Source organism: Microchirus variegatus (genome assembly GCF_963457635.1).
Source record: "Microchirus variegatus genome assembly, chromosome: 13".
Lineage (NCBI taxonomy): Eukaryota > Metazoa > Chordata > Actinopteri > Pleuronectiformes > Soleidae > Microchirus > Microchirus variegatus.
In genome coordinates, this window is record NC_139814.1 from 17814840 (window position 1) to 17838530 (window position 23691).

At 42.7% G+C, this 23691-nt stretch overlaps 1 protein-coding gene across 1 annotated transcript in view; it reads left to right on the forward strand.

Annotated features, from left to right (window-relative positions):
* adgrb2 (adhesion G protein-coupled receptor B2) overlaps positions 1-23278 on the forward strand; it is a gene marked incomplete at both ends in the record, with an annotated part of 128638 nt that extends 105360 nt beyond the window's left edge. The window contains 9 exons of the mRNA XM_083899742.1: positions 766-1035; positions 3185-3224; positions 3690-3704; positions 4885-5057; positions 5220-5912; positions 8574-8609; positions 10415-10528; positions 20945-20998; positions 23102-23278. Coding sequence (XP_083755868.1) covers positions 766-1035; positions 3185-3224; positions 3690-3704; positions 4885-5057; positions 5220-5912; positions 8574-8609; positions 10415-10528; positions 20945-20998; positions 23102-23278 — 1572 coding nt within the window. The remainder of the gene's footprint in view (positions 1-765; positions 1036-3184; positions 3225-3689; positions 3705-4884; positions 5058-5219; positions 5913-8573; positions 8610-10414; positions 10529-20944; positions 20999-23101) is intronic.
* Between the last annotated feature and the right edge of the window lie 413 nt (positions 23279-23691).

Below are 23691 nucleotides of genomic sequence, written 5' to 3' on the forward strand. Positions count from 1 at the left end.
ATAAAAAAAAAACAATTAGTCATACGTTGGCACATGCAAAATCTTCAGAATTTGTTTATTGTGAGAAATATAAAAGAATTGTGCATCATATGATGTGAAAATATCCGTACATGTAAACAAAAACGTCAAAAAACAAATATGTAGCTTTGTTCAGAAAGTTGACCTGATTGAGCAAAACCAATGTGATTTTTGGATTCAGCACATCACAATTATCGTAAATCAGCTAAAAAAAAAAACTTTGTATAGACAGAAGCCTAGTTAAAGGTGCATTACGTAATAAATCTAAAGCAACTGGCCATAAAATCCCCCTGTCACAGAGACTCAGGAATAATGTTTTTATAACAAACTGAACTTACCAACAACAACAGTACAGCCAAAATATTTGCATTAAAAAAAATATTTTGCAGACTGCAAATCATGTTTATGTTTTGAAATCATGTTTTGGCATGTGGCGCCACCTACCGCCGTCTACCAATCATTGCAGTCAGTAGAGTCTCAGCTGCCGAGCAACCACGGGTCGCCAGTTATTTCAGAAAACGAAACCTAAAAGATCTCGGTATTTTGAATTTGAATGTAGTAACCGTTTTTGGCCACATTCTTACATATGGCACCTTTAAACAATACATTTGGTGTTGCGTCCAGCACGCATCGTCCTCATAATTAATCTCTCACATGATCTCCGTGCTCTCCTCTACAACACTGCTTGTCATGTCCTCCCTCACATTCCAACTTCATGTTTTCCATTCATTTCTTTCAAACCATCAGAAATGTCCCAATGTGAGCCACTGCGGGCGACAGTGTGGCTCTCCTCATTACGGCGCGGCCCCGTGCAACTCGGCGCGCCACCCGCTGCCGCCTCTCCCCCCGTCGTGCCAGCTGGTGTGCCAGCCGGGCTGTTACCTCAGTCTGCCCCACAGCAGCAACCACAACGCCGGGCTAGACCACGGCCACGCCGTCACCCACGCGCTCCTGAACAATACCCACAACCATGCTCATAACCATAACCACAACCACAACCACATCGGCAACCAACCAGTATGTCACACCACTTAAAAAGGAAAAAAAAACAACATTAGTAATTTATGATTAGTAGTGTGTTATAGGAAAAAAGGTGCACTCTGGAAAACAATATCCTGAAACCTGAATTGACATTCTGAGAGATACTGTACGTGAATGATCAATGCCACTTTCATATCTGCGAATAATGATCATCGTCTCATTTGTTGGCATGAACCTGTGAGGGTGGCGTCAATCTTCTCATTCCGCTCTCAGCGAAAGACTCGATAAAATGTGTGAAAACCACCTGACCCAAAACAGACAATATTATTGTATCAAGTTCTGTTTTGCCTTGTTTACACATTGCACCTTTTTAAATTGAAGTGTAATTACAGTGTGTGTGTGTAGATAGACGCCGCTGCTCGAATTGCTGCAAGGTAAGACGAAAACAAAAAACAAACAAAAAAATGTTATAGTGATGATGGTGTAGCTTTTGATTCTTCAATTATACTTCTGCATTTTAAGTGCTGCGTATTACAGGGGACCATGTTCCCCCGTTTTTTTTTATCAAACATTTCTTGTTGTTGACGTCTCACTAACTTGTGGGCTCTTTCATAGGTGGCGCGATGAATTTGTTTAGTTCAATTTGGAATGGAGAGAGAGAGAGCGAGAGAGAGGTTTCTTTCATATCCTCATTCATTCATTTAGACCCGTTTACGCTGCTCCCGGTGATTTGCGTACTAAGAGCTCCTCCACTCCTCTGAGACCTTTACATTTTCTCTCCTTCTCTCTCTCTCTCTCAGCTTTTCATTTCCCTCTTTTCTCTTCCCTCTGCCACCGCGGTGTGCCCAAACTGTCTTAAATCTGTAGTTTATTATCCAAACAAAGGCTTTTGTAAGTGAATCCCACAGAGGACACACCACCGAGGAAGCTCTGTGGTGAGAAAAAGGGAGGACCGCGACTGAATAGCAATGAGATTCACTTTCACTAAACTTTAGAAAGTCTTGCACGGTGGCCGTTTAGGAGACAATACTTCTTCATTTACCCGATCGGCCTTTCGGGGTTCGGTGTGTTTCTTTACTCTATGGAGTACTGCCACTCTGCATTTCTCCAGTAAAGCAAATAAACATGTTTTTTTGTGTGCATAATCTACATAAAATCTAAACATTCGGTGTTGTGTTAATGTTTGTATTTCGGTTGGTGGTGTGAATACACTGAAAGGTATAGTTTAGTGCAGGGGTCACCAACCTTTTTGAGATGAGAGCTACCTTAAGGGTAAAAAATAATATGGAGGGCTACCACATTAACATTTTATGCACCATTTGTTTTTGTTTACCATTTAAAGGGACAATGTGTAGTATTTATGGGTTTATATAACCCAAAATCCACTTTTTTAAAACATATTATGTGCTCCTGCATTGTCTAGTCGCTGTATAATAGTTTTTGTTTCATTTTCGTAGTGTTTCAAAAAGTCTTGTAAAATAACATGGTCGCGGGCGCTATAAACTTCTTTCTTCACCTTTAAATGATTAATATTATGCATTAAACTGCATACACATTCATTCCAGTGCTTACTCCTAACGATTACCAGTTTTTATAAACAATATCAAAGATATTTTACTGAGCGATCATACGGATACATGCAAGTGAGGTGAAGTGAAGTGAGCCCGCGGGCACCGTATTGGCTGCCTGCGGGCTACCAGGTGCCCGCGGGCACCACGTTGGTGACCCCTGGTTTAGTGTGTAGAAGTTTATAATAGTTTGGATAATGTACAGTATAGATCACAAAGTGGAGTATTTGCGGATCTGCTGCTATGAACACATCGAGAACAAATTGGCAGCGGTTTCTTTGCCCTCATTTACAGTTCCCACCCCCTTTATTCTCTGTTCTCGCAGCTATAAAGATGTGATAACTGGTGTGACTAAAAAGAAAAAAAAAATACATATTTTTTTGTTCTCATCCATAGTTGGCATTTCTAATTGACTGTCACCATGGCAACAGATCCTGTCCTCTTTTGTAGTCGCATTAGAGCATCAGAGTCATTGAATACAGCATAACCATTTGAATATCCAGTCATTCATCTGGCCTGACCTGCTGCTACTGCCCGTGATAATATAATGTAATGTCAATACTTGCACATAACTCTTTCTATTTCCCTCTCTTCCTGTCCCGCCTCCCTTCCCCCAGACGGATTTTGAGAAGGACGTGGACTTGGCATGTCAAACAGGTTAGTGATCCCTTCCACTTGATATTTCTCTTTCCCCTCTCTCCCGTTTGCCTTTCTTTCTTTCTTTGTTTTAACTTAATTTGTCCAACACAGGGTTAGCGTTGCAGATATGCAATGGGAAGGTGTCAAACTCTTATTTCGCTGCTGCATGCATGCTGATGAAATGACAGGCGATGATGTGCTACATCTCGGCACAGTTGTGCGCAAATGATTATGCCTTATCAATCACACTGACTCTGCCCAGTAAGTGTTTAGCGAGCATATGTTTGGATGAGGCTGTGTTTAATTGTGCACGATAATAACACTCCTCAATGTCTCCGAACCTGAATCACTGGCTGTTGATGAAGGAGTTATGTGTGTGTGTGTGTGTGTGTGTGTTAAAATGTGAACAGAAAATAGTTGATGTTGTGCTTTAAGATATTAACACACCATCACTTTCCCCTCCCCCCCCCTCCACCCTTGCAGAGAGAGGACACCCATGTAAGTTTTTGCATCTAAATGACCTACATCACACTGCCTGGTCGTCCCTAAGCCTTTAGTCGTTCCTATAGATGAATCCGGGGTTGTTGGTGAAACTCAAGAATTGTCAAAGTTCTTGTAGTTCGACTCAAACTCGCCGCATAAAACAAGTGTCGGATTGGTCTATAGGTGATTTCCTGGCCCTCAACTGTTGGATGCAGGCGACAAGGGAACACCAAAACTGAGATCCAGCTTCAGTCTCTGATCTGAAAAAATGTGTAGCCTGACGTTTTACAGCATCCACACAGTCTGTGTATCCCAAGCTTGGTCTAGAATTGGATTTATGGAGTGCAGTGTAAATAATAATTCCCCTTATGGTGACAGAAACGGCATGATATCGAGCATGAATACCCAGATGGTTCGGCGTGCGTGTGTGATTGTGATAGCGGATAATAGATGATAGTTGTGATCAAGCATTGTGTCTCATTAGCATGTCAAACTGTGTGTCATCTTGAGTAGCTTATCGAGCATCTCTTTTTTTTTATTATTATTATTCTGAACAATGTGCATGAAAGCTAAGCCAAAGCCACTGTAAGTATTTTCGATATAAATAAATACACACACACATTGTAGCACGTAAACACAGACTCTCGCTGATATGCGAGTAATAAGCTGCTGAGCGAGATATGGGACAGTACTCGGTCGGCAAGCGAGGGAATTTGGCTCCATTTCATTTGAGTCGCACAGCAGTTTGCAGTGTGAGGCTCTTTTTTGTCCCAGCTAATAAAAATCCTGGCTCACCAGCAAATCTTCAAGATGGGGCATCGACTTAAGGTCACAGTGTCAGAGACAAAACTCATATTAGTTACATTGAGCCATATAAGCCCCAAAAAAACTTTTATTTGGCTATGTGATCTCAATGTGGTCTCACGGCTCCATCAACAGTCTTTAATATTGGAATAATTCATGTCATATCTGTGTTTTGCTGATACTTCTTTGTCACCTGCCTGCTGTTCGGCATAAATGATACAAATTCATCACCATTTTTGATACTCGTTCCTTCACTTTATTCATTCTGCCCCCATCTTTTACCTCTGTTTACTCGTTCCATTTTCACCCAACCACCGTGACTCCTGCCACTTCCCCGTCACCTCTCCCCGTCTCTGTTGCTTCCCATCTCTCCACGTATATCTTCCTCCAGTCATTTTCAAGGAAGTCAACACTTGTAACCCGGCCACCATCACCGGGACCCTTTCCCGCATCTCGCTGGATGATGAGGATGATCCCAAGCTGGCAGCTCATCAGGAGGGGGGAGTTGGAGTAAATTTCAGCTCCCTCCCTGGGAATATTCCCCCTCCTAATCTCATTGTACAGGTACACAACTGAAGTTTATTCTGGCTGAGAAATGATAGAGTCATTACAGAGCTCCGAGGTGGGAATGCAAGATTGGTGATCATTTTATCGTCACTGTTACACTGTTTTTGTATCTGATGCTCATGTGGTGAAGCATCACATTTGCTTTTGTTTTCCCCAAAGGTGCCGCCACTAGGAGGCCTCAATGAGCTGAGTGAGGCGCCTCTAAAGAAGGAGGTGAATGTGGATCAGCAGAGACAGCAGGGGCAGCAGCGCGGCGGTGGTGCTCCAATCTATCTGTGCACGGAGAGCAGCCTGGGCTGGGCACGCCCCCCTGCTTCCTCCAACAATTCCCAGGATGGAAGTGCTGGAAGCGGAGGAAGCGGAGGAGGAGAGGGAGACTACATGGTCTTACCTCGCAGGACAGTCAGTCTCAAGCCCCCAGCACCCACCTCCCAAGGAGGCCTGGGCCTAGGGGGCGAGGACAAGCCTCTCAACATCACAGTGGAAGATGCTCCCTTCCCTCCGCCTCCCTCGCCCCTGACCCTCCACCCGGCTGAGAGCGAGGCTTACCCGGTGGATTTTGTGCCGTCCGGTGTGGGCAACATGAACATTGCCATGAACCTCAGCCGCTCATATGGTACTGTCAAAACCATGCCCCATGGGCATGGCCACATTATGCCTCAGGGTGGTTTTGTACACTCCCACGGCGGACACATGCACAACCACGGGCATTCACTCCAGGTGAAGCCGAGTCAGAGGCCATCGGTCAGACAGATTCTGACGGGGGGAAGCACGGCGGAGAAAACCAGGACCCTGCCGCGAAACCTGGGCAGCACCAACACCAACACCAGCCTCTCAGCAGGATCCCTGGAGGTGGGTGAGAGGTTGAGGGACGAAAAAGTTTCCGATGTCAGTGACGCTTCATCCAACCTTATGGGTTTAAAATTCAGGGTGTGATGATGTTGTAGTAGACTCGGGGTCAGACAAATGGATACAGATGAATAGAAGAACACTTCCTCTCATTTCTATATATCTATATTGTCTATAAAACAGTGTAGGTGGAAGAAGTCACTGGCTAACTTTAAACGAGTATACAGTGTTAGCGATATGCTGAGTGTGCGACAGTGTAGATGTCTTTTGCAACTTTTTAAGATGAGTATTTTCTGTTGTTGTTGACTGAGACAATGGGTGTCGTAACGAGTTAGTCTCATACTGACTGACAGCTTCTCAGTTTAGTGTGTGAATGTGTGTGTGCTTGTATTTGTTACCTCGTCAGTACCTTACGCTGAACTTGACTGAACCTCCACTCGACATGGGGAAACCTGGTGCCAATAAGGCAGGATTCTTTCTCATTTCTCAGGAACTGGTTAAGTTTAGGGCTATTTGAATTGTGGTTAGGTTAAGGATACATAAAATGGTTATAGTTAAAGGTGCCATATGTAAGAATGTGGCCAAAAACGGTTACTACATTCAAATTCAAAATACTTTTAGGTTTCGTTTTCTGACGTAACTGGCAACCCGTGGTTGCTCGGCAGCTGAGACTCTACTGACTGCAATGATTGGTAGATGGCGGTAGGTGGCGCCGCATGCCAAAACATGATTTCAAAACATAAACATGATTTGCAGTCTGCAAAATATTTTTTTTAATGCAAATATTTTGGCTGTACTGTTGTTGGTGAGTTTAGTTTGTTATATGAACATTATTCCTGAGTCTCTGTGACATATAAGGAGGATTTTATGGCCGGTTGCTTTAGATTTATTACATAATGCACCTTTAAGGTTAGTGATAGCACTTTGTTTAGGATGTCCATATGAATGGAAGCCAATCCAGTGAGGGAGAGAGAGAGACACCCTCATAACCGTACAAGGTGGCAGAGCAGATGGACTGAGAGAGGAGGATCAGAGGAAATACTCCTGTTGAATGTCAGTCCACCTTAATTTTACACACACACGTATGCACACACACAAACACACACAGTGGATCTTCCCCCAGTGGCATCTTGCTGACTCACAAGGTTGATTAAAGAGATGGAGAGGATACTTTCACTGAAAAGTGCAGATGCTTAATTTAGAGCTGAGGACGTTAAGGACGAGTCATTAGAACTCATAAAAAAATCACTGTCAGAAGAGCTACGAGTGCACTCATGAATACTAAAGAAACCTCTGCAGAGAAACCTGTGGAATGTAATTTACTGCTATAATTCCGGCCGCGTTTGAATATGCCAGATTTGGAGATGGATATCGGCGCGTGCCTCTCGAGATTAAAATCGCAGCTGTGTTTTACTCCCCGGTTCAAACATGGCGATGCTAATTTACTCACAGTGGGTGCTGTTGATTTTGAGTCACACACACACACACCTATCAATTTGATTTCAAACGTGTTCAGTCAAAGCTTGAAAAAAAGGTTCTCGGGATATATTGACCAATCATTAATTAGTATGGAGCTGGCTATACGGTTATTATACAAGAGCTCGTGTGTACGTTGCCGAGTGTTCGTTTTAGAACCATCATGCCATCGTATTAACAAGGATCATTCTTGGCAGAACAAGGCTATTCTCTATGAATTTTGTATGAGTGGGTTAATGACTGTTTTATGTGTGTCCCCCCACCAAACATGCAATATACTTTATTATGTATATGCATGTTGCATGTCTTCCATAACACAACGCAAAGGGAATCACGGAATCTCTCTGTTGCAGGTAAGGATTCCTCTCCGGGAGGAAACGCTAATTGCAGTGTAATTTTGTAATGCAGTCGTAGGTGAATTCACTCGGTGAAGAGGACATCTCGGAGAGAAACCGCGCCTCTCTCTCTGTCTGTTTGCATGCCTCTGCCTTTTAAAAGCCTGGCCGCTGTAGCATCAGATCAGCAACCGTGCCCTTTCAAAGAATGCATACAGCTTTTAACTAACTGTGGGGAGCAGCTGCCTTCTCTCTGCCAAATGCAAATCTGGCAGACGGCAAAAGCCAAGATAGGAAGACAGAAATGGGATGTAATTCACCGCAATGTCAGGGCCAGATGAAGTGGAAATGTCTGCAGCTTTTAAATTGGCGGCTTGTGTTGCCACTCACTGTGGAGGCACATAAGAAGAGAGGTGGGATCCAAATCCAGATTAGAGGATGGAAAAACATTTCTCATAATTGTGACGCGGCTCTTTTAATAAGAACAATGTCCCAAACAAATTTCCCCGACAAATTTTTCGAAAAGATAGCCGAGGATGATTTATGCTGAGGCCGTAATGATTATCTTTGAGACTATGTGAGCCGGGAAATTATTATTTCAATCTAATTCTGGGTTATTCCACTTCACTAATCTTATTACAAAAAAAAACACAGAGGGAATAATGTGAAATTTGCTTTGACAGCTGCAAGTATATCCGTATCATGTTTGCCATCCAGTGCATATTAGCAGTTTTCTTGTTATTGAACAATGGCTCCACAGAGACACTGAAATAGAGACATATTGAGTTCAATAGTGGTCAAGGGGTGGTCATTGATGCTTTGCTTCTCTCCCCTGCCCCCCATCCTCTTCCAGAGGAAAAGAGTACGGTACTCTGAGCTGGACTTCGAGGTAAGATCTGTTACCTCACCCCCTGTCATCAGCCTGCCTCTGCTTTCTTGTGCTTCTGCCAGGACTTGAGTAACACACAGCGGAGCAAAAAATAAATCATCGCTAAACCCCTCCCCTTCACGCCGTGTGCTGTTTCTCCAACATTGGCCTCAAAACTGCCCCTATCTATCAATCGTCTGCCTCACTGAGTGAATGCTTGTGTCAATTAATCACACCATTTAAACCAAATTATGTTTCCATATTATTGTCAGGGTCCTGGTTGAAGAAACAGCAAAGGAGAGAGCTTTTTGTGTCTGAATGAGTAAAAGTAATCTGGATAGACATGTGTATGTGGTCTGAGTCAATTGGCTGGTTGAAACTGTTGGAATTATTTGGGTTGGCAGTGTGCGAGTATGTTTTTTTTTTTTTTGTCAGAATGACCTGGGTGTCCTGGGAATCTCCAGTCTCCATCAAGTACAAATAAGAGTTAAAAAAAAAAATACCGCAAATGTTTCTCCTTCTTTTTTTTTGGCGATTTCAGTGACATTTAATGCATTGTAAAGACTGGACATTCACCTTCCACCGTGCAGATACTGTATACACTTGCATACAGAGGGTATGAGTGGTGACAAGCTACTAACAGTGACCATGGCTTTTCATTTTTTTTTGGTGTTGTGGCAACTTTACTGGAGTCGTAAGTGGCCACTGCATGAGCAAAGGAAAGCAACTCTTTTCTCATCATCATTAACTGCTGACTTCTGAGAAAGAGATTGAATCAGTGAAACAAGTGAAAAAAGAGAGTACACTTCCATAATTAAATGGAAGGTAAAAAGCATTTTCCACCATGTTTTTTAAAAAAATATAATTTGCTTGCCTAGTCCCTTAGAAATTAAACTAAAACAAACACTTTCATCTGGTTGTTCCTGAGTCTATTGGATCTATCTAACCCTAGCTTAGATAACCCTTTGTCTGAGTGTCATTGAGGATCACCTTCCTGAAATCCCAGATTAACTGGGCGACATTTCATTGAAGACTTAAGACAAGGTCGTACCAGTGACACACAAAAAAAAGGAAAGACTAAAAGCATAGTGAGGAACAAGTAGCACCTTTTTTGCTGAGCAAAGATGATGAGCACGTCCACTCTGAAGACACTGGAGCTTGTGCACTCCTGCTCCGTAAGTGTGCGGTGTGGTTCGGGTGCTGGAATCTTGCCCCCCCCCCCCCCCCGTGTCACTTTCAGCCTTGCAATCTGCTTTGACGATTAGCGTACTGTCGAGCAGCTCCAGCGCTGCCTATTAGCACGGAGAGACAACAGCAGTGGCACTGACAAATGCAGTTTGCTGTCAGAAAAAAAAAAAGATCTGGAATATAGCTGCCATCTAGACAGACATTATCCCAACGCAGGGAGGGCACTTTTTTTTGCCAAATGTCATTTCAGTTGGGCCAGAACTAAATTCCAGTCCATCTGTTACACGTTTAATGAGTTAGATAAAATCCAGAGTTAACAGGACCACCAGCTCGCAGACACCAGTCTGTAATAATACGATTTCCGTCTGTCATTTTCACCAAATTTCACTAAAAGGACTCTTCCGCCGCACTCCCACTTGCCTTAAAACTGACAAAATTGGTGCTGTATAAGCATGAGCTATCAATCGATCTGTCGGCGCGCCTCTCCTTACTCCCTTTCATGGCTGGCATCACTACAGCCCTGCAGCCCTTTACCCATCTCCCCCCCTCCCCCCTACCCCGCCTGTCCCTTCTTTCCCTTTGCATTTTTGGTTTCTGTTTGGTTCATTTCTGTTGTCCCTTCCTTTCTTCCCTTCCAGAAAGTGATGCACACTCGCAAAAGACATTCTGAGCTGTACCATGAGCTCAACCACTCGTCCAAGTTCCACACCATAGACAGGTATAGCAGGGACGCAGCCATGTCCTCATTCAAGGTAAGACCATTGCCCCAAAAACGGTATGGGTACCTGCTGTACCCGTGCACCTCCACCCCCCCCTTCACAAAAAAAACAACCCTGTTACCACTAAAGTTATGACACTGAGATCACTGACAATGAGTTAAGCACTACACAAAATACTGTCAATACTGTCTAAATGTCACAAACATGAGGTACTTTTGAAGCATGTTGTATTTACAGGCATATTCTATTTCCACATACTTACTGCAAATCCCTTAAGTATATGTTATTGACCTGAACTAACCTGTGATTTGTGTACTATTAAATACCTCTGAATAAATAGCTATATATAAGATATCAATCATAATCAGTCAATAAAATCACACATTGTGCAGCATAAGGCCTATGAAACTAATCGCACGTCACAATGATCGCCTTGTCGACACCCACACATGCTTTAACGTTGATTATCAAACTGGTTAATACCGTGTGTCAGTGAATCACTGTACTGTGACTGTTTCCCCCCCCCATGTATACGTGTGCGTCTGAGTGGGTGTATTCAGTATAGTCGTGCTTGTGTGTCTGTCTGTCTGTCTGTCATCCGTGGGGGCACTTGGGTGGGCACCTGTGTGCATGAGACGCAGAGGCATCTTTGAATCATTAATACACCATTAGCGGCAGACGAAAGGAGTCCCTGCTTGCTCCGACGCTGACCTTCAGAGGGCCAGTTTCATTAAAATTTGAACACACGCACCCTCATCTGCAAAGCTTCAGTGCATGAAGCCATGATGAGTTAGTCAGCCTTGATAGGTATACTGGCATCAGTGGCATGCTGGTTCACAACTAATTTACACCACCAGAAGAGGAGCAGAAGCCAGTCTGACATCTCTCATATTCCCTTTTCTATAGAGCCACACACATACTGTATGTACGCACACACAGAGACACACAACATGCTGCCATTTTAATGAACCAGACTGGTCTTGCTTTGCTGCTTATTTGCTCAGTGTCTTGATCAAGATTTTCAGACACTCCGGCCAACTCCTCATTCATTAGTGCCAAGCAAATATTTCATGGAGGAGAAGAAGAAAAAAATGGCAGGCTGCTCGAAAAGGTGTGAGCCACATATTAGAACTCTGTGGTTCTGGTGTAAAACTGTTGCGCCGCAGCATGCTAATGTGCCTCAGAGGGAGCTCAGGTGTGCTTTGAGATTATGCCCAAATGAAGAAAAAAAAAAAATCCACAACTAAACAGTTGGGCCGTATTTAAAGGTGCCATATGTAAGAATGTGGCCAAAAACAGTTACTACATTCAAATTCAAAATACCGAGGTCTTTTCGGTTTCATTTTCTGACGTAACTGGCAACCCGTGGGGGTTGTAGCTGAGAATCTACTGACTGCAATGATTGGTAGACGGCGGTAGGTGGCGCCACATGCCAAAACATAATTTCAAAACATAAACATGATTCTGCAAATTTTTTTTTTTTTTAATGCAAATATTTTGGCTGTACTGTTGTTGTTGGTGAGTTCAGTTTGTAATATGAACATTATTCCTGAGTCTCTGTGACATATTAGGAGGATTTTATGGCCAGTTGATTTAGATTTATAACATAATGCACCTTTAAATGAATAAAGAAAAATTGGAATGCACATTTCCTTTGGATTAGTGATGGTATTAAGTTATGAAATTAAAGTGCAGCAAAGATATGACTAACTCGTCGAAATCCTTTATGTTTAAAGTAAGTCGTCAGTTCACGTAACTGTGAATAATGGCATGGATAATGCTATCAGTGTCAGGCCTTTGACAGGACCCAGAAAGAGAGCGCAGCTTTGCTGTTGTCAAGTCATCCCGAGACATGGACATGCTGACTATACAGCAATTATGGAGATGAGGGCGGGTGGTATGCATGTGAGAGTGACAATGTATGTGGCTGCCTGTGTGTGTTTGTTAGGCATAAGTCTATATTTCCACTCTTTTTTTGTGTGTGTGTGTTTAAAGGCAGTGTGTTGTGCAGCAGCCTAGTGTGTAGGAAGCACATCGACTCTGTTTAGGAGACAAGCACTGCATGAGTAATGATTTAATTGTTTCATAATAACATTAATAAGCTCCTTGCTTTGCCAAATGACAGACACTGACGGTGATTTCCACATATATTAACGCGAGTGCTGCAATTTAATGGCCAACATAATTGCGTTTCACGAGGATATCTTCTCATGGATGGACACCTAAAGTGCTCTGGAAAGCTGATATACACCCTCAACTTTATATGGTCAATTGACTTAGTCACTTAATGACAGCCACTGCTGAGCATTTCACCTTTGAATGATGAAGGAGCTCACCCTGTTCCATACAATACTAGTTGAAGGAAAACCAATCAATCAATCAATCTTTATTTGTATAGCCCACAGTTTACAAAACATAGTTTGTCTCACAGGACTTCACAGGGTTGGTAACTGTCCTTAGACCTTTCGACCAGGGTAAGGAAAAACTACCAGGGAAAAAAGGTAGAAACCTTAGGGAGAACCACAGGTGAGGGATCCACTCCGTGGACAGACAGACGTGCAGTAGATGTTTCCCAAAACATACAATACACATTGACAAAGAATAAAAAGTGAAAAGTCTTTAAATGCCAGGATCCATCTGGATCACTGGGTTTGTCGCAGCCTGTAGCGAAGGTTGTGTTGTGGTCAGCGACTTGGTGGATGGTGGAGTCCTCTTTCCTGTCCTGACCTCATGCCGTTCACTGGTGGCAGCAGAACTGTTAAGAGATTAAAAATCAGTTAGAGATGTGCTACATGTGAAAACCATCACTTCCCCTTACCTGTGTAATGAATAGTCCTCAACCACCTTAAAACCTCATCCACCCTGCTGAAACTTTGCAGGTGCCTCTCCTAAACCAGACTAAACCAGTATTTCAACTCAAACCTGACCCCCATGTAAGCCCCTCTAACAGGTGTTCGTCCAACACAGGTCCCCCCTCCCCCTCCACCGAGACACGACACCGAGCCATCGCTAGTGCGCCGAACGTCCCTTGTTTTCAAAGAAAGTCAACGTAAGACATACTAAAAACCCCCACATAAAGACTGTGTAGTAGAGCCCCCTCTTAAGTCACTTTTAAAGCAAACCTATGAATCGACACGCTACATGGCACTGTATGCATCACATCGTTTGCCACTGTTTGTTCAGCAGCCACGTGTGTTCATGCGGCAATAATGTATTTGTCACATGAAATTGACTGCTGGTGAAATGCCTCTAACAAGCAGCGATTGAACAATCATAGATAAGTAACTGTTACTAGGGACAACAAACCTGTCAAGCTTTGCCTTTCTCCACATGTTGCGGTGGTGGTGGTGTGTGCAAGGCAGCTGAGCGATGCCCTGCGTTTTCACGAGTGACTTTTAAGGATGGTGTCTTTATGTACTTTTTTTTTTTTTTTTTTTTTTTACCACAAAATTTAAAGAAATGTATTGCTTTGCGTAGTTCATGTAGACAGCTGCAGTGTCCGACCCTCTGGCCCTCAGAGTCATTTTGAAACCATTTTGTGACTTTTAGAGCTCTTCCTTGTGGAATTGCCATTAAGCCTGGTCTTATCTGTCTTTTTTTCTGAAGCATTTTTGGCTAAAGAATGAGCTTTCTGTGGAAGTAAAGCCAAGAAAGAGCCACTGTGTGTTTGGTGCTCTGAAGTACTTTCTGCAACTACTGAACAGTTCATTACTTTATGGGGCGGATTCACGCCACCAAACTGCCTGGACATCATCATCATGGAGTTACAACAGCATAACGAGCACTGACTGGGAAGAAAAAAACACGAGGAAGAAGAAAACCCAGCTCATCTTTTGGCCAGGACCGAAAAAGGAAATCCATCCTGGTTCACCACAAACACAACACTGTTTTTACTTTAGTGTTCACAAGACGCTTCCCAGTATGAGCAGCAAACGAGCCATCGAGTGATCCTCACTTCCTGTCTTCGCTTCGCTGGATAGTCCGTTCGCATTTCCCACTGGAAGCGAACCACACCAGTGTTCTTGGTCAAGCCAAACGGGACCCATGTTTTCAGGTAGTACTGAGAGTTTTCTTGATTGGTCCGCGAACAGAGTTCGAATGAGCTCTCACACCAGCCCAAATGAAGCACACTGTTTGAGGAAACAAGTTGTGGTCCGTTTGAAACGGACCAAACCGCTCTGGTGTGAAAGCGCCCTTAGACCTAACAGGTCAAGGGCGCTTTCTGCAGGGGGTTGCAAAACTGCCTACCAAGAAAGAGGACACAGAGAGGTGAAAGTATCAGTACTTCCCCTATACTGTATATCTACCTCGGTAATAAGTGTTCCATTATCTACCATGAACACTATCTTGCTACAGTTAATACTTACATCAGTGGTTACCCTCTAAAGTAGAGACAGATGTTTATGTCTGTATTTCTTTAAAATCAGCGGTCTATTGTGAATCCGTCACTGTGTGTGAGAAATTAAGGCTTGACAGGTGTGTCAACAGTAATTTGGTGGTACGCCAGCAGACAGTCACTGCTAGCAAGCAGTGCAATATCATTAAAGCACGCTATTTCATGAATCAAATTATGTTTAACTACATTAACGCAAACCGTGTCAAACTATAATGTGCACCGCCATGTAGCCGATCATCTTCCTGTCAACCTTGTTTCCTAGTGATGATGAGCGTTAATGGTAGACGATCCCCTAATGGTGTGGTGGTGTAAAAGTTTGGTGCATCGCAGCTTTGAACCCTTTACTTATTATACGCATTCACACAACGAATGCCAGTTTCCCTCCCTCCATCAACGCCTGTACAAATTCACACTGAAATCTCAAGTCAAGATTAACTCTAACCACAGATGGATTTGTAAGGTGGTCTGATGTAGGACCTGATTTATCTTCCATGATAAAACATAAACTAGAGGGATTTTTTTTGTGGTTGTCGTTGTTTTTTTCATTAGTGCAGCACACTCAATCCACCGCGTCCATTTCAGTGCCTGAGATGAACCCTCTGATGTAAAGTCTCTAAGCCAAGTGATGAATGAGTTCATAAAGACAATGAGTCATCCAAACCAATTTATAATCACCTCATAAACCATGATATTCTGTCCATAAACCAGCTCATTGGCACTGAAAAGGGCCAAACACGATGCACTTTGTTGATGAGAGACTTTCAGAAATGTCACAAAGGCTTATTGGCGTCAGAAGAGACCCAATCTATTTTACTTCCGTGCAAAGGTAGGATCTATGTGTCGGCTCTGCTGAGGAGATGAGTGAATATCAGAGTGTGTGTCCCATACTTTTTTTTGTTCCTGTCACATTATTTCACATAATTTTCTGTGTCAGTGCAGTGGGCTTAAACAGGTCTTGGTCATAATATGTGCCATTACAGATAAAATCCACATACTTTACTCTCTCTCTCTTGATTTCATGCTTTTTCCTGTCTTTCCTTTTCTCGGGCTGGTATGGAGAGAGTAGTTACCACAGCAATAGCTCTACCATGACAGCGAGAAGCTTTTTAAGTGATGACTCAGTGTTAAGCAGAATAAAAAATGAAGGGAGAAAGCCATATGATTGGAAAGACGGGGGGATATGCAGACGATGTATCTCAACACTCCCCCATTAACCTAAATATTGAAAATCACCTTGTCTGTTGTTTCTGCTTGGCTGCGGAAGCTAGCAGAACACGTCCACGTATACGAAAACAAATTAATGTAGATGTTGCCGATCTCGGTTATTTGTCAAAAACAAATAGCGTACATGACCTTTAAAATCTACTCTGCAAACATAATCTCTACCTGGTAAACTGTGGCTAAGAAAGGTCAGCGGCAGGCTTTAACGCAAACATACATCTCTCTCTCTCTCTCACTAAAACATGCATGGCAGCTTGTTTGCATTTTTTAAGCCAGTGGCAAGCGATCAAGGTCGGATCATTCCGTTGTTTATATGCTATTATTTCGCAGTTGTTGTAAAAAAAATTGACATCGTGTTCCATTTGCAAAACAAACAATTTGGCCGACATGGTGCCACTTCCAACCAGGCTCTTATTGGACAATACTAGTTGTCAATCACACAGTGTTTACTCAACTGTACTTTATCGTCTGTTTTCCTATAAATGGGTTAATTATTGACAACATTGGCCTCATGTCCTATTGAGGGAGCACTCGAGACCATGAACTCATCACGAAAGTGTTATAAATCAAGTGAGAACATTGTCCCGTTTCCCCATAGACATCCATTCCAACAGATTCATTCCAATTTTTTAATATCCAGTCTTTAATATGCACTTTCGCATTAACGCTAATGACGAGATCAAATTCAGACCCTTTTCCTTTTTCAAGTTACAGTGACTGCTCTGGCAGGGGCCATATGGCCAGCAGAGAAAAATGTCCATTGTGTGTTTCCTAATGGAGACATGATACAGATGGACTCGGTGGGGTTACTGCAACACAGAGTGGATGCACTGTACGCCCCGCAGTATGTTTAAGCATTAGCGCACGCACTAATATTTAGCTTCTTAGTCTTTGTCATTGTGGAACAAGCCTGTCGGTTTCTATCCTCTCCACAGGGTTCAGAAGGTCATAACACATATTTGCATGCCGTGCCCATTGATGCAGTGCTGTGCCTCTCAGTGTGTGGGATGAACTCTGTGTGTGTCTTGTGTGTTGTGTGTGTAAAGAGAAAGAGTTTGCACTGCATAATGGCCTGGCTGATGCATTTTTTTTTAGCTCTCGAATGAGATATATTCCCATTGTATCGTCTGCTCTCCTCTTCTGTGTTCTTGATTAAATGAAGTGCGCGTGGCCTCCCTCTGCAGATAGATGGCGAGGAGATGTGCTGAACGCTAGTGGGACGGAGAAAGAGACAAAAGGAACAACTCTTCTTTGTTGTGATTTCACTCGTGCCAGATCAGAGCAGACGGCGAGCAAATTTCCGATTATTAAAACTGTATTTGCAATTCTATCTAAATGGCCAGAGGTGTGCGTGTCAATTCTGCTATGGAATCTAAGTCAATTCAAGCATGGAAATATATTGTGGTTTAGGAGGATTTTTTTTTTTTTTTTTCATTATCTTGCCCTATAAAAGGGAGGCGTGACCTGCGGTGCCTTTTATGCATCTGCGCTTAACATTCCAACTGTATTTTAAGGCCACTAAAGGGGAATCTAGCTATGGTAATGTAAAGTATAAGTTTTGAGGGTATCTCATGTAGAATGAAGATGTGTAATCTTAAATGACATAGACCCAATTTCTGTTGATTCACTGAGGGCAATTTCCCTGTACTGGCAAATCCCATAGGTTTTGATAGACAATTTACTAGAATTAAGCTGAGGGGCTTCAATTACACATTCCAGCAATAAAGCAAGTCCTCCCCTCTTCTTCCTCTCCATATCTCATTCTACCCTCTATTCATCCTCCTGGCTTGACATTTTTCTCTCATGCCGTCTCCCTCATCTTCCCATTTCTCCCTCTAAACTCAGCCCTCAGTGGCACGTTTGAGGCATTAATTGAATAATTAATTCCTCTCATTAGCTTGTTTTTAATTATTTCCTTGCCCCCCCCCCCCCCTCTTCTCTGTGCCAAGTATAAACTCATCAACTGTTTTCATCCTTCCACATAAATTGCCCATGAAAAACTGAGGGCTGGCGGAGTGTTGCTTCTACATACTGGCTCTATCAGTGGTTTCTAATGAGGGGACGGGTAGCCCATGCGGAACAAGCCTAACACTGGCTTCATGCACCAAGAGACACAATACTAATTTAGCTCATTTAGTGTCCTTGGGCCAATTAAAGGGAGGTGAAAGGGGCCAAACTTGCTCGCTGGAACTGTTTTCACTATAGGAACAGTAGCCTTGGATCACAGTGAGCTGCAGTGCACATGGCCCAGACAGCAGCTAACCAAGCCTGTGTGGCTGATTGCTCATTTGTTTGCAATGTGTTGCACTAATGGAATTTGTTTGCCCTACATTCTCCAGATTTGGCTCTTTTGAAAAGGCCCTTATTACTTGTGACACAGATTCCTTCCCCGATAAGGGGAGAATGCCGCTAAACACTGTTATGCCCACTTTATTTTTCTGCCCCCCCCCGCAATAAATGATACTGATGTTTTAATTATATCAATGAGATTATCAAACGTGCTAAAACATGCCTCAATTAGTCTTAAGCCCACTGACAACTGTAAATGGACATATTCTGATATTCATCCAGTCTACTCATGCATATTTTGGTGTTTCTTTCATTTCCTTCATGTATCAATGTGATTTTAAGTTTGACTCTCATTAAGTGTATTTCTTTTCTTTGCTTTACTGCTGTATTTTAATCGATTTATGATTTGTTTTTCGTCTTTTTTACCCCCCCCCCCCGTTCTCCATGTTCATTGCTGTCTGACTGGGCCTCATGTTGCATGTTTTGCTGTCATGCTTTAGTTTGAATGTAGCCAGACAGTCAACAGAACCATGGGCATCCAAGTAAACGAAGGTAAAGTTAACCCACCCGTCCTCCCCGATCATTTCCCACTCACCTGTCACGTTACGCCTCCACATCTAGACGTGATTTTCATGGTCCCAAATGAGAGAATGGGGGTGGTGGTGAGTGGAAGGTAGTGGGCCTCCTCCACTGAGGCTTTAGATTGTTGTGCAGTGGCGTGCTCATGTCGTTTTCCCACCTTTACACCTTTTCTCCTTTACCGTTCTCTGTCTTGCAGCTTGTAGCACTTCCCACAGACTCTGATCTGATGTTGCGCGTCTCACTTCTAATGATGGGCGATTAGGCAGAAACATACAAGTCGGGGCCACTGTCACAATTCTACCATAGATAGACAGACACGTGTATTCAAGGGTGTTGTGGTGCTTGCAGCCCCCATTACCTATATTTACTCCTGCTGTTCCTGCAAAAAAAATATAATGGAAAGTGCTATATACTCCCATAATGCCTCTTAAAAAGCCACAGAGGAGCACTGTAGGTGAGCTGTTAAAATGGTTGCCATTGTTCGGGTATTATTTCTGAATGGAATAATACAGTGGCATTACTGTGGGTTTCATTGTGACCGCTGGCAAACGTAAGGGGTGAATTATTTGTATCACTTTAAAGACTGATGAAGCAGAAATGTGATTATGGTGAACCACTATGTTGCAACAGAATCACACAATTGCAGGCGGGTGATGATGCTCGTCTCTTCGTCAAACTCTGTTGGCCTTTTATGTGTAGCAAATATGCCGTTTGCAAACAGAAGGAAAGCATAGATTGTTCTTCACTTGTCTTTTTATATGCAACTCATTGATGGAGAAAACATTATACAAAAGATGCACCAGTCAAGTTAAAGTATATAACTGACACATTTATAGTTCAGGGGCCACTGATCTCAAGTGGGCCGGACCAATAAAATAATAGCGTAATTACCTATACACAGCAAGAACTCGATTTAATGAAGTATCTTTTTAAGAAAACATTTCACTAAAATGCACTTACTTTTGTTGAGAAAAGTAAGTGCATTTTCATTTCAATATTATGTCTACATTGACCATTTACAGACCACACAGTGGCTCTACAAAGGCACAACATATTTGGTCAAGTATCTATAAAATTTTCAGAAATTCGGCCCGCACAATGCTGCTCAGGCCAATGTTTAACATCCCTGCTTTAAAGACTATATAATGTGCTCTAAGCTGGTGGATGCACTGAAGACATCATGAGGCAATCTGCCAAACTTCAACAGCAAACTTTTTTCTCAAACAAGTAGTAAATGATGTGCAATTTTGTCTGCTGCTTTTAACTTGTTCTTATTTTTATTTATTTTTTTAAACAGAACAAAAGTTCAACCAAAGAACAGGCAAAAAAAAAAGATAAAATAGCTGAACTTGTTAAATAAGGTCACTTTGACCCCACATGACACACACACGTACAGTCAGAAATGTCCACTTACGTGCATGGTGCTTAAAAGTGCAATAATAACACAACACATAGTTCTGTTCCGCATACTAATAACCTGATTCGATTATCCTCTTATTTCAAAAACATGAGTCACGAAGGCTTTAGAACTACGCAGTAGATTCACTGTTATGGCATTTTAAACTGTGCTCACTTTACACCCACACGCTCTCCTTCCTTTCTTTCCTCCCTTTTTGTCGTAGTTGTAGCTGCAATAGTGGTAGCGTAGCATTATAGCAGCTATGTGTATGAACTGTCTGTTCGTGTGTGCATGTGGCAAACGTGTTCCCGTTATATCAGCTCAGCCGGAGAGAGAGAGAGGGTTAATGAGATATGGGGACAGACGGGGGTGGGACGTGCGAAACACAAACTGCCTCTTCACCTGCAGAAGGTGTTGGAAACATCCTGTTTCAGGGCAGAGTTGTCAGTGACTGTGATCCCCATTTTTTTCCTTCTTTTCTCTCTTTCTTTCTCTCTCTCTCTGTTTCCCCATCACCTCCTGCATCCCCTCGTCTTCTTCCACCCCCATTTCATCACCACAGAGGGAAAAGCGATGGAGCATTTCGTCTGCCGGAGGTGAAAAGAACTCGTTGAGTGTAAGTAGAGGGGTTTCTGCCAGAGACAGAGAGAGAGGGAAAGAGGGATGCAAGAAGGGGAACGTAGGCAGGCAGGCAGGCAGAGATGGCGAAAGGGAATGGATAGACTCACAGTAGCAGCACAATACCCTTAGCTTAGTCTCCCAGGGATAAAGTTGGGCTTAACTGCAGCATTACCCACACTCCTGCATCACAAAATGTTCCTTCGCCAGCATTTAGCATGCAAATTGGCTCCCAGATTATGCCTTTTGTATTCATTTTACCAACTGTCAGACTGTGACGCAAGCACAACGATAATCAGGCAGATATTGCCCCCTAGCGCTTGGACGACGATCATCTCACTGCAAAGGTGGTGGGGTGGGGGGGGGGGGGATGAGAGCGCTGCATAACTGCAGATCAATGAGTTGTTTGTGTGTGTGTGTGGATGGATGAGTGCCAGATGAAAGGACAGAGTTTGAGGGTGTGAATTGCTCAAAATTAATTCATGGCAAGCACTACAGGAGTGATGGTGCAATGTCAGGGAGGGGGGAGAAAACAAGAGAATTAGAAGCTAAAGTGGGTGAATTGTTCTGTGATTAGGTTTGATCAACAGACACATACGTTCTCTCTAATCCTATGTTGTTTTTCTCCGAATGTCCATTTTGAAGTATCCCGTTCCATCGAGTCAAAAAGCACACGAGTAGAAAGCGCCTCTCTTTCTTTTTTTTCCGACTTTGTACGTTTTGCTTCACCAAGAATCGTCGAGACAAGCGATCCCTTGTGTCTTTTCCCCGGCCTGTATCTGTGAAATCATCCCTGCGAGATAACAAGTTCCAATTTGAATAATGGCCCCTTATCTGATGCACAACGCTGCCTCTAATTCTGTTTTCAACCAAACCTCCCAACATGTATTTTACATGCCCGGTAGCCACATCTGTGGACTACATGCTGCAGTCACAGACCCATGGCCGAGAGGGTTTAGAGAGATGGAGGGGTGTTTTTGGACTGTGTGTATAGGTATGATGCTGCCTTTTTTTTTTTTTTTTTTTTTAGTTTTTGTGAGGTTGACTTCAAAGAAATGGCACAGAGATTAGTTTCCACTTTTGTGTGTACATATTTAAATGTATCCATCTTCAAATCTGTATTCACGCCCAAACAACTCCAAGCAATTTCCAATTCATTACAATATTGGTCTTACTTCACAGTGCTGGCATTCATTTCTAGCCATTCTCATACTATAGTCTGTTCTCCAAATTGATTGGCCCGGGATTTGGAAATGGCATTGAGACCAAGTCCAACATGGCAAACGGTTATTTGGCGGTCATATTAATCAGACATGCAATGCAATTACAATTTAGTTTCATTAGCTAAACTAGGTTATTTTAGGGAAGAACATGAGTGCACTCTAAATATATGTAACAGCATTAAATATCTGAGCCTTGGTAAAAGGTTGGTTTGAGGACGCATTTTGCATTCTGCTGTCCCTTGTGTTTTTTTTTTTTTTTTAATACACTTCTCAGTGACCCTGCATTGATTTATTCATAGCTTGACTGCAAAGATTAATCAATTATTAATCAATTACTAAATTAACCTTCGACTATTTTGATAATCGATGAATCACTTGGACTGTTTCTTTCAATAATCAAAACAGATTTTTTTCAGCTCCTTAAATGTGAATATATTTTTTTGGAAAATAACAGTTGTAGTAGCGATCGGCACACGGTTTCCTTTCTTTTGTATTGGTTAAACTCCTATTTCATGCTACAGCAGAGTGAGTAGCTCCTCCCAACTCCTTTTTTCTTTTTCTACTCTAGTGCAAACACACAGATGCACACAAACACTGACACACGTCTATGTGTATTTGCATACAACCCACTGCTGGTGAGATTGGATGTTAATACCAGGTATGAACAGGAATAGCTTAGAATTATAGTTTGGGTAATCTTGAAGTTTCTCAAGCCTCCAGTCAGTTGGTAAGCAAGTTACTGTATGTGGAATTATGTGAAAACAAAACAATAATGTGCAATTTTAGTCATCCCAATGAGGTTGGGATACTCCCACGATGCACCTTAAGTCGCGGCCGACTTTAATGACCCTTTGTTTGTCGCCCCCCTTCTTCATCAGGACAAGTTAACCCCGGAGGACCAGACCTCTTGGGACAGCTTCAAGACCATGACCCCTGAGTTGTCCATTGTGCCTGGGGAGCAGAGGGACCGGATGGAGCTGCACAATAAGAACTGGGACTCCTCCTCTGCTAACACACCCGAGTCATCCGAAGGAGATTTCCAGACTGAAGTGTGAACACACGCAGATGTGCACACACACACACAGACACACGCGTTCACTTTGAACACACATACCGTACAGATGCACACAGAGATACTGAACCTCTGGAAAGCTATACATATACAGGATTTTTTTGACAAAAGACCTCACACATACCGCTCCCCCGTCTGCTGCGATGTTTCTCTTGTCGGATCAAACTTTTATTTGTTTACTTCTGCACTGGACAGACACGGAAAGGCAGACTGTTCTACTACTATATTTTCGAAAAAAAAAAAAGACTATTGAAAAGAAAGAACAGGAGCTCGACACGTGTGCGGTTAAGGAAGATTTTTAAAGGAACTTGAAAAAAAAAAAAAAAGAACTATGACAAAATTATTTCTGAGAAAAATGTCTTGATTTTATTCTGGAGAAAAAAAGAAAATCTATGT